Genomic DNA, 18,898 nt, shown 5'->3' with positions numbered 1-18,898 from the left:
AAATGAGGAAAGGTGACCCCGGTTGTCATGATAACACCAGACCGACCTACAGCTCCTCTCAGACGGGACTTCAATGGCTGATATCAACTTTACCAAGCAAAACCAAGAGAACCCAGATCGTGTTATCGTCCAGCCATGAGCGAGTTGTGTGTGTTTTTTAAAAGAGTTAAAATCAGAACTCATAATATTGCTTTCCACCCAAAAAGAAAAAAAAAATAATTTCTATATACGTCACAAAAACATGTACCCAAATAATAGGATATTAGCAGAAATCTTATATCCTGGGTTGTTATCTGTAAATGTGTAGATTTCACCCTCATCCAAGAAAACTCAATTTAATATGATTTATTTATAATTTCTAACAGATAATATTAGGTTCACAGCAGCATAAAGGCATAGACACATATATATATACACAGTATGTCTAAGCATAGCGGAGCCGACAGTCGCCGATTATTTAGATCGGCTATCGGTTGCTTCTGCCTGGCCGGCGGGTTGAAAGTTGAAAGTTCATCACCTGAAAACAGCAGACACGTGCTGAAAAGTCGTAAGTTAAATGAGTGAAGTTTACTCAGCTGCACGTAACTATTATTTGTAATTTTATTTTTTAGTCTCCATTGTTTTTCTCCTTGTGTGCCGACGAGAAGCAGCCTCCAGTATTAGCTCATTAGCTACGTTAGCAGGGACATGCTATCCAGATGGTTGCAGTTCGCGTTAAAGTTGCTTTTTTAAAAATGTGGGAATCCAACAGACAATACATTTTGTTTTCACACAGGAGCAAGGTCATCTATGTAAAACATAAATATGTTTGTCCACCTACGTGTGTGTCACGCTGTACGGAGCTGTTAACTCTGGCCATGTGTGTGCAGCTGGAATAAGATCTACTTACCCAGCAGCTCAAAGTGTCTGATGACCTGTCTCTACATTAACAAAATACGTCTCTTATTGTTTCCTCAGTCTTGTGATTATTTACTATTATTAGTTTAAGTCGGTGGTTGCAGCTGAATTTTAATGTTAGCAGAATCATCTTTAATGGCCGAGTATATTTACACATACAATAAATGTGGCTCTCAGTGTACTTACACAAAATAACAACAAAAGTCTTTTAAAAATAAACACAAGCAATGAATTATACAGGTGAAACAGTTTCTGTGATCTGTAAACCGGACACAAATAGTACAAAGAACTGATAAGTGCTGGTATAATACATTTTAAAAATGAGATGTTACTTTAGTTGATATATGTATAAGATTTGTGTGTATTATAGTGTTCCAGGGTTGTTGCACAGTGCCATGGTGAGTTTACTGTTCATAAGTGTGACAGTGAGGGGGAAGAAACTTGTCTCGTCTGGCCCTTACTGCATGACTGACTTATGTCTTAGTCTGGGACCCAAATATATACAGTCTGTAAAAAAAGACAGTCTGATACAGAATTATCATGAATATTAATGTAACTCTATAATGAAGTGAATGCCACCCTGATTACCAGTCCATCTGAACAACATTTCAATCTATCAATATGTTGCATTCCCTCCTTGCAGCGCTGACTCCTCTACTCGCCTTCTCTTTAGGCTTGAGAAGCATCACCTTCTGCAGTGATGGCTGCCATCTACTCAGGTATCCATCTGAAACTGAAGAGTCCTCAGACACCATGGGAGGACAAGTTGAAGCTGGCACGTTTTGCCTGGATCTCCTCTCAGTGCCTGCTGCCCAACAAGGAGCAGGTAACAGCTCGAGTTGTGTTGTATAATGTGTGTCCTCATGTGATGATTCTTTTTGACCACACTTAGGGATTTGGACTTTCTAACGTGATATCTTATGATGAACAGCAGAGCACAGCAACTGTTTAATTAAAAAGCACATTATGGATTTTTACCATCTGTACATGTTTGTCTTGATCCTCTTTCTCTGCAGGTCTTGTTGGACTGGTGCACCCATGCCCTGACAGGGTGGTATAATCAAAAGGTTGGGTTCTCCCAAAATGTATTGGATGGCCTGTGGTGTTACCTTGATGATCTGCTTCACAGCCGGAAACTTCACACTCCTCTCAAGCAGGGCAAGACCATCAGCCTGAGGCTCAATATGGCACAGGTGTGTCCACAGTTAAAGAAAAACATCAGGACTTGTGCATAAAAAGAGTAGTGTTTAAAAATAAAAATATTTTGTATATTTTTTTAAAAGAAAGAGGGAGAGAGTGTGTTGTAACAGTTGATTTTAGGACCCAAATGCCAACACAGACCAGGTGATACAGGAATGGTTAAAAGGCAGAGTGTTGTAACACAAATTATAGATAGATCTGATGGCTTAACTGAGTGTTCTTTGAGTTTGAATGTGGCAAACGAAGGCTGGGAGTTTCTTTGCTGGGAGCAGAGCAGGCAGTGGTGCAGGGTGACTGAAGCAGGCAGAGGGGCAATCCAAACTGGCAAACAACAGATAAGGACAAGGCTGATGCGGGGGGTATCCTGGAAGCTAGTGTGGTGAACCTATAGCTCAGGCAGAAAACAGGATTAGTAGAGTTCAGGAGATCAGAGAAACAAACGAGCAGATTACAAGGAACTTGGCTACTGTACTGGGTTAGTGACTAAACGATATGGTGCAGTCTGGAGAGATGAACTGCGGCTTTATACTGCTTTGGCTTGTAGAGTTTGATTAGTAGATCAGATGTGCTCAGGTTGAGTGGTGGGACAGGAAAACCGGGAGGCAACGCCACACACACACACACACACACACACACACACACACACACAGAGAGAGAGAGAAAGACTGGGGACAAACACTAGGAAGGGGAGACAACAGGAAAACACAGGGAAGGGGGGGAGTATAGCTTACCTCTAAACAGAGTAGTGTTTGTAATGCAACAACACAGTTTTGATTTATTGTTGATTATTTATGCAATTTTTCTGCAAGTTGTTGTCGGTCCTCTGCTATATCTGATGGGTCAAAAATATGCTGTACATACATCAACTTACAGTATATTATGAATACCTGTGGCATAAAAAACAAAGCTCTAAAATGTCATTTAACTTGATGAGATTGCCTCTTAACTTCCTGTTAGTGATTGTGATTGATTAGAGTCAATAATTTTTTGGGAAAAAAGAGGTGCATCTTTCAATCATTGTCTTGAAAAAGCAAAACAAAAAACAGCTGCATAAACAATTGTAATCCCAACACTGCCATAATATACAACTGTATGTGATTGTCCACTTGATAATCACATACTAGACTCTGGCTACTGCATATTCATACTCACGATGATTAAGTATCTCTAAAAGTTGTGTGACAGTGATTGTGCTGAAATAATTCCAGAGGAAGTGTGAGTTAAAATGATAATATGGAATTTCTACTGACACTTTCTTTCCCTATCTGCCTCCAGCTGCTGCTCGACCGACTTCAGGAGTGTTCACGTGCTGCAACTGGGCCTCCAATGAGTGTATCCACTCTACTGAGTGTGTGTCGGGGCGTTCTCTCCTCTCCTGCTCTCTCATCTGTCTTTACCACCAAGTATGAGCTCATGGTCGATTTGCTAGCCAAGCTCTGCTCCCTTGCTTGCCGTGAGCTACAACAGCCGGTGCTCACAGGATCCTGTCAGCCTGTGACGGAGTGTCTTCAAACTCAGCATGGTAGCGATTTGGACACTTCTCAAACTGAGCTGATCACTGAAAGTCCTCCACATCACCCACAGTTAGATTCTGATAAGGCCCCTTCCAAGCAAAAGGACAAACACAGTTCAGCTAATTTGTTTGAGGTGTTGCTCCAAGTGTTATCGGGTTATTTATCAGTTCAGCGACAACAAGCCAATCCCAACAGAGTCTTTTCTTTGGTAACCAACCAGCTGATCCAGCCACTAGTGCTACTCAGACACCTGCTGACCTCTGGTGAACATGCTCCTTCTCACACACATCTGCGTCTCCGTCAGCAGCTGTGTAGAGACATCCGTGTCAAGATAGAGTCCATCATTCAGTTAGCTCTATTCCCCTCTGAGCATCTGACATCCTACAAGGAGGAGCTTCTTCCATCCAAAGAGGATTCTGGGAAGCGTGGTCCTGGAGGGGCAAAAGGCCCCTTGAAACCGGTCAGTGCTATACTTTGCAAACTGAGCGCCCAGGGCTATTGTGAGCCATCGCTACACTACTCAGTGAAGTCAAACACATATTCTCTGCTGTTTAAGTTCTTTCTTGAAAGCTATGGAAAAGGCAGCAGAGAGAGTGAGGAAGAGCAGAGGATGCTGTGTTTCTACTTTCTCACTAGATTGGTCCCGGCCTTGGATGTTGGTCTGGATGGACACTCACTCTCATCTGCCAAAGCTGATCAGTCAGTCTCTGTGTCAACTGAGTCTCCCCCTGACTCTCCCTGTTCCCCAGAAAGCTGGAGCCTGGCCCTGCTGGCTGTAGAGTCCCTGCTGAGCCAGGCTCTGTCAGCTGATATTTACAACGTAGCAGCAGACAGGATAAGACACAAAGAGGTGCAGCTCAACTTTTACAGAGCGCTGGGACAAATGTTCTTCAATCAAGCGCAGCCAATGTATGTACAGTGTTCACCACCTCCTTGTTTGTGTTCTAGGGAATTGTTGTAATAAAAACTCTGGATGTGGATCTAGAGTTAAGTAACATTCTACACATGTAACATTTTGTCTTTCAGCATTCCAGCATGGTACCGCTGTCTGAAAGTGCTATTGAGTCTCAACCATCTCATTCTTGAACCAGACCTGGACCAGTTGTTGTCTTCAGCCTGGGTTAATGCTGACTGCATGGAAGCACGAGTGCAACGGGCCAGACAGGTCTCGATTCAATCACTCTTATATTTTATTTCCCATTTGCAATTTGCAACAGAGCTAGTAATTAAATATTTTTGACTGACGATGTTTGTTCCTCCAACAGCTCACGTTGTGTAGCCTACTCCAGACCTACACCAAGCTCCGCCAGTTGCCGCGTCTCTTCTCAGAGCTCCTGTCTGTGATCTGTCAGCCAGCTCTGGACGACCTTCGACCCCCTCTGCTGTCTGAAGGGATCTCCAGCTCCTTCAGGACCTGTCTTCTGGATACACCTGCTTCCCAGGGTCTGGAGATCTGCTCATTAGTGTTGGAGAGCATCAAGAAGTATATTCTACCTGACCTGGTGAAGGAGGACAGAGAAGCAGAGAAGATGGAGATTGATGGAGTAGGAGATGATGAAGTAAAGGTGGACCAGGAGAGAGACTGTGCATCCCTGAAGCTCTTCTCCCTAAGCCAGCTCCTTCATGCTGTTTTATTTAGCTTGAAGACTCTTGATAATGCCTCTCCTCTTCCTCTAGTCAGACAGAGTCAAGGCCTGATGGAGGAGATGCAGCGAGTAGTCAAGGACTTGCTGCAGCTGTTGTCAGCAGAAAAAGTTGAGTTCAGTTCAGTTCAGAGAACCCAGAGGAAAGGTAAAAAGAATTCAGACCACAAAGAGTCTCAGAAGGCATCAGACTCTGAAATGAGGAAAATGTGGGAGCAGAAGACACAAGAGGCTGCTCTCCTCCTCAGATACACCTGGGTGGAAGTGGACACACTCTTTCATATTCACTGTAGCAAATACACATCTCTTGACTCAGCCCAGACTGCAGCTGGAAGTGAGATTGAAGACCGATCTCTCCTGACACGTATAGAGGGCCTTCTATCCTGTGAGGTAGAAGACTCTGTCGTCTCCCTCTCCTGCAGCCCCATGAGCTGTTTGCTGCTCAAACTCCTCACTTTGCAACAGATGAAGAAAGCCCTGTTAGATACCCACTTAGTCGCAGAACAAAGCACAGCAGCACTGCTAAACAAGGCAGCCCTGTTTATTTTAGCTAAAGAGGAGCTTGAGGTGAGTCTGGATGGAGAGCAGGTGTGGGGCGGGCAGATAGACAGTGTGAATGCCAGCTCCTACCTCATTGCTCACTGGTATCTTCTCACGTCCAATTTGCCTCTGCTTTCTCCCTACCTGAGTGGAGAAGATGTAGGCTACGTAGCAAACGTACTTGTCGGATCATTGCTCAGCAGACAGACGGAGAGAGGCAAAGACGGCTGTCTGACTGTCTCCCTTTTATCTTCACAGCTTCTCCAAAGCTCCATTCTGCCTGAGTTGCCCTCACTGTTCTCTGCCACAGTTTGTTCCCTCACACAAAGGATTTTTAGTGTTCTTGTGGCAGCACATACACCCAAGGTGTGTCCTACGCTCTTGGCATTTCAGGAAGCAGTTAAAGGGCAAGGACAGGGTCAACCTTTGTCCACACTGGTGAAAAAAGAGACTATAGTTGAGGATATATTGACATCCTCTAAGACTGGAGAGGTGTCGGTATTGCTGACCGACAAACAGACCAAGGAGCTGGTAAACCTACTCCAAATCTTAACAAACCTAAACCCAGATGGGATGAGCTCTGAGGATCTCACATCCATTTTCCTCCTCCTTCTCTTCATGCTCTCTTCCACCTCCTGTCATTCGGACCAGACGACCGTAGATCCGCCTGCCTCTGGAGATGTTGTTGTATTCCCGGAGAAGCTGCTCATAATTCTTGCTCGTCTTCTGGAGGGTAAAAACTTCCAAGGCGTTTTGAAGCTCATCCATGGCGGCACTCTGCTGCAGGCTGTGGTGTCCTCTCTCCTCTGGCATAGCCACAGTGGAAGATTTGTTTCCACAAGTAGCTCTGATTGGTTGGATTTGATCAAAGCAGTACAGGGCTTCATTGGATCGTTGGTTCAGTTGATTATAGTCAGAAACAGCAGCGTTCGCCTCAATCTGGAGCAGTTTGCCTCTTATCTTACCAGCAAGGAAGTGGCAAGCAGGCCAGTTGTGGCATCTGTTGCAGAACCAGATCCTGGAGCGTCTGTTCAGTCCATTCCTCTTCTGCTGACATCATTGACCTCTTTCTCACAGACAATGACTTCTCACCTGGGAAGAAGCAAAACAATGGATCAAACTTTGATTCAGATGCTTGCAAGAACAACTGCTTCACTGGGACCAGCTGTTGAGTCCGTCCTCAAGATGCAGATTGTCGGTCAGCCAGCCAGCATCCTCAGTCAAGCTTTCGTTGTGGAAGTTGTTACCGTCATGCTGAACTGTGAACTGTCTGCACTGTCGGTGGAAGAGGAGAAGAAGCAGAGCGGCACCCAGCTGACCCTGGGTCACATCACCCTCTATCGAGGTTTCTGCCAGCAAATCCATAAAGAAATCAGCTCTGCCCCCAGACCCATGGACTTCCTGGTTGCATCTCTCCATTTCCTGTCAGCTTTCTACCAAGCAGTGCAGAGGACAGGACAAGAGAGGGAGGAGGAGCGAGAAGAGGAGAAGAAGGGAGGAAATGAATTGGATGAGCTGTACATTCAAACACTGCAGAATGTGCACAGGTTGCTGACAGGTAGATGGACACAATGTATAATCCACCTGTGAAATCCCCTCAGCATATTAACATAAGTTTATAACTGATCATATTTAATCTTTTCCATGCCAGCTCGGGAAAATAAGCACTTATGTTGAAGTAGCTACACAAATATGACAATATATTGAATATAGTTGTTAACCATATTTAACCTAGTTGGCCTATTTGTATACACATACGCATATACACTCCTCAGCAGCTTCATTAGGAACACTTCTGCAATCTAATGCAATCCAGCACAACAGCTCTTACATAAATTGTACTTTCAAGAAGCTTATACATTTTCAGTTTTTGTTGACATTGTCAGGAAAGCGATAATTCTACTTTATGTTCATTATTGAGGTTGTAGTGGTTGGTGGTAGTGTACTGGAGTACATTATATTAAGAAGTGTTTCTAATATTTATCCTTGCTCATGTATTTTAATTGAGTTTACAAAATATTAGGAACACAATTCAATATAATCCACCACCCATTACTTTGTTTTAATGAGTCATCATTGTACTGACTGTAACACATTTTCACTCTGAGTTCAGCTCCTTGGCTGTCTGCAACTGATTTATGTGAGCTGGAGCCGCCTGTGCAGGAGCTGCTGCGCTACCTGGTGGAGAAAAGCACCACAAGTCAGTTCAACCTGCTGCTGCTGATGATCAGAGAAGGGCTGGACACTGGCAAGCTGCGGGCTGGAAACTACAGGGTGAGGCTGAGATTACATTTAAAACCATGTATACTCCGATTGTAACATGTTGCATCACACTTACACAAGCTGATCAGATTTTCTTTCACATGTTTTATGACTGTTATCTTATTAAGCGAAGCTTTCTTGAGAAATTCATATTCTGTGGGAAAAGTATTAATCAGATATCAGATTTGTTGCTGCATTATTTATCTGCCAAATTAACAGTTCTCTCTCTCCATCTCCTCCTTTATTTGCTCCAGGAGGTGCTATCTGCAGTAATCATCATTAAGCTGCTTTCCTGTTGTCAGTTACCTGAACCCTGCTCTAAAGCTCTGTGGCTCATTGCACCACAGATCATATCTGCTATGGTGGTGAGAAACACACACACACACACACACACACACACACACACACACACACACACACACACACACACACACACACACACACACACACACACACACACACACACACACACAAACGAAGGACAGTAAATACAAGGAAAGGCGCACACACACACATTCACAGACATGTACACACACTTGCACCAAGAGTATCATGTTTTTAAGATGAGATGTTTCTGAGGCTAATGCAATAGTTTCGTTATATGCACTAAGCCAGTCATTTCAGACTTGATTCATACTGACTGAAAATGGTGCTGAAAATGTCCAAATCCAAACCTCAAATGCAGAGACAGTATTTCAGTGACTGCAGACTACTACTACTGGATTTAAAACCCCACTTATAGCAACTCATTTCTTTACAAACAATCAAGATTAGTTTCCAGCCTAAAAAATGTTTAAGTATATTGTCTCAGTTCTTTACTACAATTGAACTTATCTAGTTTAAAATCACTGGAGAGAGGATATACTGACTAATGTTTACAGAACACACCCCTCTGAAGCTAGCTTTGTGTTAATGGCTGCACTCAGAGAGAAAACTCGGAAGTGCACCTGCCAGATAGAAGTATTCCTTACTGCCAATACAATGGCAGCATTTTGATATTCGTGTGATTGAAAGAATTCTTCTTTTCAAGTGCAGTCAGGAGGAAAACCAGAAAGCTAAAGTGCCTAGTAAAATGACAGCTGTGTTAAGACAAGCAGGGAACAGTGCCATGCTGTTGCTGCAAGTATTTTACAGTTTAGTGTTCAGTTACAGCATGCTGGAAGTAAATGTGAAAGTTGTCTTGAGTGATTCAGCAGCCAAATGACAATCACAGTCTGCTGATTTATGCTGGAATGTCTATTCATTGTGATTTTGAGGCAGGGTCTTTTGGTCAATATGTTTTCCATCAAGCCTGCTGGGTGGAGCACAGACAACACAGCAATCTGCTTAGCCATACTGCACACACACACACACACACACACACGGAAATGTTCTGTCCTCTGTTACCCACACTCATTATATCCATATGCCTGTCATCTGTCATTTCTGTATTTCTCTCACACTCTTTTATGCAATCCAAAAGTCTTGTATTATCTAAAATCAATGTCAAATATTAATGTAAAATAATTATATTTTTATATATAATTCAGTGCAGTGTTTTTAAAGGTCCTACTTTTTTGCTCTCTTACAACATGTCTTGAGTTGATAACAAAGTAATATCCAAAACATTTTGTCATCATGATTTTTTTGTCAGTTTCCTTATTTTTATTTTGGCATTAAATTAATAACTTTAAGAAACCTTTAAGAAGTTGAAATGAAAATGGCAGAATGTAGCAGACTTTCTAACATCTGTGTGCACATTTCTCTGTGTTACAGTTTCTAGTAAGATCATCCAGTCACGACATCTCTCTGACCCTTCCCTTTACCATCCCTGTGGTAATGTCAATGACATCACTGCTGCGTCAAGGAGAGGGCCTCTTCAACAACCCTCATCATGTGATCTTGATCCTTGGGGCGCTTCAGTCAGTGCCTCTTGACCACTTAACCCCAGTCGTCTACCAGTCAGCATTTCTGGCCGTTCATGAGGCACTGTTTGCCATCATCCAGTGTCATCCTCAGGTAAGATGAGGCAGACGTGTGGAGGGAGGGAGTGAATGAGTATGTTGTATGAAAAAAAGGAAAAATTTCTTGTGAGTGTACGCCACTTCAAAAAAAGGTGTTCTCATTCTGATTTGGGTTTGTAGGTGCAATAGATACATTTGAAAAAGAATCGGGATAAATTTGGTGATATGTTCAAAGAAACATATATATATATATATATATACACAATTAATGGAACAAACTGGGGAGGTCGTAAGACTGGAAAATGCTGACAATTAATCAACATCTCAGTTGTGATTACTTGTCTTTATTTCGAACATTGATGTGATGATTTTAGATGCTTTCAGAGGATATTTACACACAAGATAAAAATCATATAATATGAAGACCAAACCAGTAGAGTTATTTAGTCCTTAATACGTTAAACATTTTTAACTGTATATCGCAAGACTTTTGTCTCCCTCTTCTGGCAGTGAGAGTAATTACAAAAACACTTTGGACATGTGCTTATGTCATATCCTCTGCTGTAGCCTACTCTTTTGCTTCTGTTGTGGCTGTAAAACAGCAAATAAACTGTTTTGAGTGGCACATAACCCACACAAAATGACTCATCTCATCAGAATTCGATCTCTTCAATCCAGTAAAATTTGAAAAGTTTAGAAGAGCCACATGATTAAATTATTTTATCCCCATTCATTTAGCAGAGAGCTAACCAGAAGTCTGTCTGATGTCTCTAGCAGGATAGCTCTGCACTCTGAGCACGCGCAGTATGCTTTCATCCGGCCTGTACAGGATGTCAAACCTGACACATTGAAATCTCCAGTATACTGTGAAATGTATCTGCTGGTGATAGGCTTAATCAGCATTGTGTGAACTCATGTGTCAAGGGTTTGAATGTAAACGATGTCCGTTTACATGTAAAAGTTCTGCAGGTTTAAACACACATTTTAATTACAGGAAAGCTATAATTAAAGCAGTTTTACAACATTGCAGAAGTCAAGAGAACATGAAAACTCGTCACAGAAAGCCCTCAGTGTGCTTAATGTGCAGTTTTTTTTCTCCCATTTAAGTTTCTTTCTGAAGGTTTTTCCTGCTTTGTCAGACTGTGTTCATAGTGAGCTGTAATGAAGGTAATTTTAAGTCAAGGCTGCTGTTTGGATCCATGATTTGCAGAGATTTGAGGCGGTATCTGCCTCAGACTCTGCTGAACCCACATGATGTCGCAGAGGAATGTCGCTTTAAACCAAAGGATATTGCAGCTCACCAGAGTTGTGCTACAGCTGCACGAAAAGCCCACAGTGTTCACATTTTAAGCTTTTGTGTGTGTTTTGTGTCAAAAGATCTAAATAGTTTCTCCTATAGAAAGACACAAAGAAATGTAAAACCTTTCAAATGAATCCATATTCCAATCCACTGACTACCAGCTTTATTCAATCTCAAATAGTGTTAACGTGATCATTTTTTTAGTTTCTCACTTTCTGAAATGTTGATAGTTTTTTTGTTCAGAAACTGTGACAGAGTGGGACTGATATGGGCCAGCTGCACCGAATAAAACAGGGCAAAAGCCAACTAACTGATATCAGATGTTTGTGAGGACAGAAGACAGCGGCAAAGGAGACCAGCAGAGAGGGAGGGAGGGGGGCTGAATGGAGAGTACATTTATAGTGGAAGAGGAACGAGTAAAGACATAAGTGATAAAGAGAGGAGGGAAGAGGCAGGAGATGGAGAACAAAAGAGTAAGATGTGACTGGAATGTGATACACAAAGGAGGTTTTAGGACAAAGTAGAGAAGAGGGGAGTGAGCTGGAGAGATGAGGTGTGATAGGACAAGAGGGGAGGGAAGAAGTGGAGGGTGGAGTGGTAGGGGAGCTGGCATGGGGTGTAGGTTGGCATAGAGCAGGTTTGGGTTGATGGAAACCATTACTGACTACAGCTGGTGACATCATCCCCCTCTCGTTTCTCTCGTGTCTTTACCCCTCCCTCAGCCCGCTATAGGCCTCGAACAGAGAACAGAGAGAGGGAGAGGGAGAGGTAGGAATCCAACTTTTACCTCACTCATTTTCAGAGCTGTAAGTTTATGTCTGCTCTGTTACAGCTCAAGCAGTGAAAATGATGTGATCGATGAACTGAAGGATAGTTTAATCATAAAAAAGTTTCTCTTTTCAGTCTCTGACACCCAAAACTTTTCATTTAAAGTCAGTATAAACACATTTTACCGCACTGTATGACAACATCACATTTATACACTTTGTCTCCTGCGAGGCTTCATTGAAGCTGTTTGATGTTTACAGAATGAAATCTTCAAACCCAAGACAGTTTTTTATGCCTTCACTGTTACACCAGGTGGAAATGTTCTCCATATATTCTGAATTTTTATATACATTTCCCTGTAATCCAACCCCAAACTATTGAAACAAGTCTCTGCACACCTGAATATGTGACAGGCGCGTGGGAGGAAGACAAAACTTGAATAAAAATGAGACAAACTCCTGCACACCGTCTCACTTGCTGCTGAAATATTCATCAGTTGTTCTCATTTTTGTCCCATCACTCAACCTAACATGTTTGTTTTTTGGAAACCGTTGAATCTCTGTCCGAATTTGAGGTAAACTTCTGGATGTCTTTTTGACAGTATAGGCCTCCTGTATAAGAGCTGTGTGTTAGCATTATTCATACACAGTGAAGTCAATATTTGATGTCCTCATAGTTTAGCTTTTACCAGTGTCTATTACTGTAAGAAATACTAATTAAGGAATACATATAGTTTCCCATTAATTTAAAAGAAGAGTAAACAAAAGGTGCCATTATGACCATCCAGCAAATAATACATATTCATTCTACTTCCTAATATGACAGCAAACTGTGTATAATAAGGAGCATGTTTTATAACTGTATTCTTCTATGTGTGTGTCCAGGTGATGCTGAATGCAGCTCCGTCATTCTTGAATGTCTTTCATCGTCTGCTAACATCCGTCATGCATGAGGGTCGGCAGAGAGGAGATAGTGACACAGGTAACACATACAGGTTCAGACAAGTGGAGTAAAAGCTATTGGCTTGGAGTGAGACATTACATTTTTGTCTGTGCAAAGGTTTTGTTTGTGTGTACTTTGAGAATTGGGTACTTGATGGGCTATTGTCTGGGTCCAGACCTTTGAATGCCCCCACTCCACCAAGTCGACCACACTGAGATAGGAAGTAATAGGACCTCTTGTGAAAGTCTGATGTTACTTTTATTTTTATTTAATGTCAATAACTTACTTTACCTACATTGTTTTTGCACAGGGTTTAGTATCTTCTTAAAATGTAACAGATTAAGAGAAAAGTAGCTAATACTGAACTTGAACTTCACTTTGATCCTCTTTTTGATTTAAAAAGGAAAATGTATCTTTCTACTGTTTGCTCCTGACAGACGTCAATGGTCGTGGCACTGGTGTGTAGGGACTCATGCCCAAGAACACATTTCAATACTGTTGCAGAGCTTGATATTTTCTATGCAGCAGAGCCTGCCAGAAAGATGTTGAGACAGGGAACACTGACAATCTGGATGCATATTTCAGTCTAAATTCAATGCAAACTGCTGGCATATGTGGCAGAAATTGCTACATAGTCATCATAGAAATGACTCTGAACAAGAGTCAACAAGAGTGCTGTTTTAGCAAGTTGTTGAAGTATCCAATCCTATTTTCCGCTCCACTAATAACCCAATTTCCTCATGGCTTCCAATGTAATTTATTACTTTAGCTTGAAAAAAAAATCATTTAAGTCAGATAGTGCAATTACAGTGTTGTATAGCAACATCATTATTGAAATGGAGGCAACTTGAAAGCCTGGAGGAAACTGCCAAAACATTAAGTCTCTAGCATAACGCTCTATGTTTACTCTAAACTCAAGTTTCCACAGGTAAACAGGTTAATGAAGTAACATCAGTCTCTTTTTTTCCTCAAGGTCCAGACAGTGAAGTGTATCTGCAGTGCTCCAGACTGATTGAAAGGATGTACTCTCACATTGCTGCTGTTGCTGAGAGCTTCACCACACTGTCGGCCTTCATGGTGGCCGAGTACGTCACAGAGTTGCAGAAGGTACAAACACACATTTTAAGTGTTCATCTGTCTTATTTTGCTAAATATTCACATTGGAAAATGGCTCTCTGTGATGGTTTTACAGCTTGGTGACAGAGCAATGAGAGTGTCAACATATGCACACACAGTCATAGTATTATACAGAGTTCCTCATATAAAACCATCTGTCATGCCTGGTTATTTTCTACAGCTGTGAGTGACACACACACACACAAACACACACACACACACACACACACACACACACACACACACACACACACATACATGAATGAAGCAGCAGGATCCCAGCTGATCCTTTGATCCAGTCTAGTTTGTCTGCTGGTGCTGTGTTGAGCTGGCGAGGTTCAGCTGAGCAGAGTGACGGAGATGCTGACGCTCAGAAACAGAGATGGGAAGGGTTTCCATTGGCCAGATTGTAAGTGTTTGCAAATCTCAGTGAACAGGTCCAGGATTACTGTAACTCCAATGTACTGGAATGAAGCTTTGGGGTGGATGTTCCCTCAAAGCAGTGAGTCACGTCTGGTTTGTGAACACAACTCCTCTCTGCTACCAGACTGTACTTAACATGACGCCAGCCTGACTCAGCATTTTCCAGCAGAGAGGAAGACATGAAAGTAGCAGACAGACAGAAAGAGAGACTGCATGAATGGACGGACAGATGGACAGAAATAGTGAGGAAGAGGATTTGGGGATTCTTTTAGCTCTGCATGAGTCATCTAATATTCCTAAAATTGGATTTTTATTGTGCTTTTAATGGGGCCTTTTAAAGAGATGAACCTCTTTGTAAGTCCGGGGTGATTTAGCTTTTCTGTGTCAGGACGGTTTCTAATGGCTCTTAGCCTGAACTGAACTTTCCATGCAGTGGACAGGTGTTATTAGGCCAGAACAAAACAGCAGCAACAGTTGAGCTTTTATGACTTAATGCTGAATAAGTATTTTCTATTTAAACCCTTATTTTAATGTCACTTTATTGTACTTGTATTTTAATATGTAGTTTGATTAAACATGTCATGAATGCTCACACAGTTGAAAATGGACACAACAGCAGCAGATAGAGACTTCGGGTTTAGGTTTCAATAAGCTAAACACAATGCTATATATTAGGAAAAGACATTTTAATATTTATTTTTATGTATTGATCTCCCCAAATGTTATTATGTGATTTTGCAGATACAGTAGGTAGTGAAGTCCTCTTTACTTACTGCATGTAGCTCAAAATCACAAGGAAAAGCAGATGATTGCGAAATGCCACCAGATATGTCTATTTTGAACCTAACTACCCAGAAAAACAGAGACATAAGAAACACAAAACTGAACCAGTTGAAGTTGTGATATCAAGGTTCCAGCAGAATAATGGTAAAATAAATCATTTTCAACGAAGAGAGCAGTGAAGACCTCATATTGCAGCAGACTCGCTAATGAACACTTAGACCAGTGTCTCTGCCTGGTCATCGCATCTTTTTATACTCAAGTTTAAGGATTTGGTTTCACAACACAAGTGTCAGATCTCCCATTAATACAAAATACTGTTCTGGAGTTTTGTACTGAAATATTATCATGTAATACAGCCTGGAATAGGCAGTAGTAAAATATACAGGGCTAAAAGGGCTGATGGCACAGTAAAGAGTAAACCACAGGGGCCTTATCCATAGTATAAATAAAATAAAGCATTTGTACAGTTCTGCAAACCAGCTTTAAGTGACAAGTACAAAAGTGTTTGGGGTAAAAACTGTGACTCATCAGCTTCCAGGTACCACTGGGGACTGGTAGGCCACAGAAGTAGCTCTGTACCACAGATATAAACATCACTTTGGCTTCATCACACAGCAGTGTGCTACCACTGGGCTCCTGTTCACTGTAGGTCGCACTGATTCAGGTATAATAACAATACCAGGTATTTGTTAATTGTTAGGTGCACCACTAACTGTAACTTTAGTAAACTACTGCTCCAATATCTGAAAACCCAGCTTTGTTTGTTCAAAAAAACCTCATGTGAAGCCTGTCATTAGGAGAACCAGGTTTTATTTCATCATTTAACAAATACAGTCAGCAGGACAGAGCGGCCATCGTCTTCACACTCTTTGTAACGATGAATGTCAAAGGACTGCGGTCCAGCCTACTGAACAGATCATCAGGTCATGGTGCTGTAACACCTACACCTGTGGGGGTATAATGTGTCAGGGATGAATAACTGGGCACTTTTGAGTATTGTACTTGCTTGTTTTGCAGAGTTCACTGAGCACAAGAAGTGTTGTTTGTCTATTATGTTTCTGTGTGTGTGTGTGTGTGCGTTGGATAAAGAGAGCGAGCCTTGGTGTGATGTTGGTTGTGTAGCTGGATGAACACACTGCTCGGCCTCTGTCACACAGGTAGATGTCTATGTGTAAGACTCCAGAGGCTTTTGCTGCTTCTTTTGGGAGACGTAGACCAGATCAGATACTATGAATCTGTGTCATTTAACTAAATTCTGTGTTGAAAATAATCTTTCCTTTTTAATTTGAATTGATCCTGTTCAGAAAGTTCTTCATTCTGATGGCTTTGGCAGTATTTCTCTAACCGATAACCATCCATCGGTTACATTTGACCCTGTCTCTTCTTTGGCTTCCAAACAGGAGTAATTCATTGATAGTCAGCACCGCTTCTTTGTAGTCCGCCCTTCACATTTGCATTAACATACATTTAGCCAGTATAGATGAAGATGTCTGTCCTTTGATGTCACTCTAATAGAAACCTACAGCTTTAAAGCTAATTGTGAGACCTACATGAATATTTAGGTCTAAATTATGTATTTAGGTCTAAATAAATTATGTGCCAGAATAATTATATTTTGAAAAAATGATCTTGTGAAAGTGCATGTGGAAATGGGGAAGCAGAGATGAATGGCAGTGGGTGTGTGTGAGACGGGAAGGATAGTCACTGCCTTGTTGACTAAGCCTGATGTTGGAAGTTTAACCAGTGAAACAAAGATATCACAATTTGTGAAATAGATATGAACTTTTTCTGACCTAAACTTCATCTTTCTTGCTTTTGCCCTCTTCTTTTAAATTGTTGTCTTTCATTCTTCTCTTTTAGTAACTGTCCTCTTAATTGTCTTTCCAGGTTACTCTGCGACCAGACATTAAGCTGCATCTGACGGAGGGGATCTACCGCATACTGGACCTTTGTATGGAGCAGGATATCAAGTTTCTGACGGCTGGGTTGCAGATGGGCGTCAGAGAAGTGTTCAATGAGCTCTACGGCAGCTACACCCATTACCACAAAGCCCAGAGGCAAGGAGAGGACAAGTACACAGTTTGAACCTTCAGTTTAGATGCCAATTAAATTAAAATAGAATTAAGTGTATGGTAATATGTAATTTCTTCTTTTTGTGGATAAGTGTAAACACAGCTCTCACTGCGAAAGCTCACAGTAGATTTGTTTTTGCTCTTTGGAGACAGTTTAAAAAAAATAAAAAATAAATAAATTGGACATCATGGTTGCCTTGAATTCTGCACCTGAACACAACAATCAACATAAACTTTCTGAGAAAAAAACATCTGGCATCACAGGTGCATGCCAAATATCTTCTGTTCTTTACATATTTAAACAAATCCAATACAAATAGTTAAATGTAAGCTTGTAAATCAGTTGCTCTAAAATGGCCTGAGGGGGGTTGTAACTACACCCACATTAAACAACTCAATTTCATTTCCTGATGTAACAGATTATTACTTGTTGTCTGCACAATTATTTATATTTGGACCACTTAGGTTGCACATAAACTTTCAGCTTGTACCTGACTAGAGGAGCAGTCGCTGACGGTCGGAGGAAATCCACACTGATGGGCATGACAGGAAGTGGTCACTGTATTTTTAAAGCACTGAGGTTAAAGGTGCTTCCTCAGCAGACTCACCTCATTTACCTTGTTGAAGAAGCCCATTTCAGTGACGAATGATCATTTTATTGAACTGTTAAAAAAACATGGAGTTATGTGTAAATTGTACTTTGTCTTATCTAAATGACTGTTGTTTTTGTACTAAAACTTTATGATTCAATACAGATTGATTTAAATCCAATTTCATTCTCAAACCTGTTTTTGTAATTTTGTGAGTAGTATTGTTGACTTGATTACACCAGAAACCAAACAAGGCACTAAAAAACATGAGTAAAACAAAAAACAATAAAATAAAGCAGCATTTACAGTTAAAGAAATTAGAGGAAATCATGAACTGTATTTATAGCATTTCACAGAGGCTTGACAGGGTTTTTGGCTTTTATATGACGAAACTCCCATCAGATCCTGGCAGATCAGGAGTTTCTGTTATCACAGCTCATATCAGCACATTGATTTAAAGACAAGTTTTGTGCTTCAGAACTTTCCTTTTACAGATGACAGTTTTACCTCAAGATTTTTGTACAGTATACATAAAACAGGAATATCAAAGAAATGTTCAAGAAAATGGAAAGCTGTTTACAAAACCGCTTCGTTCCTCTAAGAGCCTTTACCTCAGTGAAATCTTCAAAAATGAGACATTCAGTCCACAGTTCAGACAGCTTGAACAGGTCTTGAACTTTTCTTTGCAGCTCTTTTGTAGCACCACTTCTTTAAAATCTCAATTAAAGCAGGGTCAAGGTGCCATGAGCAGACCAGTCCATAAGTTTTAACCTTTATGTTTTGCCCGTTGTGTAAATGTTCAATACAGTTAGTTCTGACTAGCCTGAAGGTTTAGCTAAATATTTTGAGTGAAAGTGCACACACAGGAAGGATGTTCACAAGGTTCTAGCAGTAAATAACACTTG

General features: G+C 41.2%; 1 protein-coding gene across 2 annotated transcripts; it reads left to right on the top strand.

Moving 5' to 3' along the window:
- Positions 1-483: 483 nt before the first annotated feature.
- urb2 (URB2 ribosome biogenesis homolog) lies at positions 484-18,116 on the top strand. 2 transcript variants are annotated; one of them, XM_062421562.1, is made up of 12 exons: positions 484-547; positions 1,541-1,723; positions 1,914-2,090; positions 3,373-4,520; positions 4,638-4,776; positions 4,877-7,352; positions 7,908-8,068; positions 8,311-8,421; positions 9,812-10,054; positions 12,952-13,048; positions 13,983-14,116; positions 17,219-18,116. In XM_062421562.1, the coding sequence occupies exons 2-12, from the start codon at positions 1,598-1,600 to the stop codon at positions 17,414-17,416; spliced, it is 5,010 nt and encodes a 1,669-aa protein (XP_062277546.1). In that variant the 5' UTR covers positions 484-547; positions 1,541-1,597; the 3' UTR covers positions 17,417-18,116. The 2 variants fall into 2 exon arrangements, with proteins under 2 accessions (XP_062277546.1, XP_062277539.1); XM_062421555.1 differs by having other exon boundaries at positions 502-547; positions 1,571-1,723.
- Positions 18,117-18,898: the final 782 nt, after the last annotated feature.

This window comes from Scomber scombrus, chromosome 1 (assembly GCF_963691925.1).
Source record: "Scomber scombrus chromosome 1, fScoSco1.1, whole genome shotgun sequence".
In the NCBI taxonomy this organism is placed as follows: Eukaryota; Metazoa; Chordata; class Actinopteri; order Scombriformes; family Scombridae; genus Scomber; species Scomber scombrus.
The sequence above is the reverse complement of the archived record's forward strand: the minus strand, read 5'-3'. Positions and strand labels throughout refer to the sequence as shown.

Bases quoted from the DNA above. Each gene is read 5' to 3' on its own strand.
- urb2 (XM_062421562.1), top strand. From the start codon at position 1,598: ATGGCTGCCATCTACTCAGGTATCCATCTGAAACTGAAGAGTCCTCAG. The intron at 1,724-1,913 runs GTAACAGCTCGA...CTTTCTCTGCAG, and splicing joins TGCTGCCCAACAAGGAGCAG to GTCTTGTTGGACTGGTGCAC. The intron at 13,049-13,982 runs GTAACACATACA...TTTTTCCTCAAG, and splicing joins GAGAGGAGATAGTGACACAG to GTCCAGACAGTGAAGTGTAT.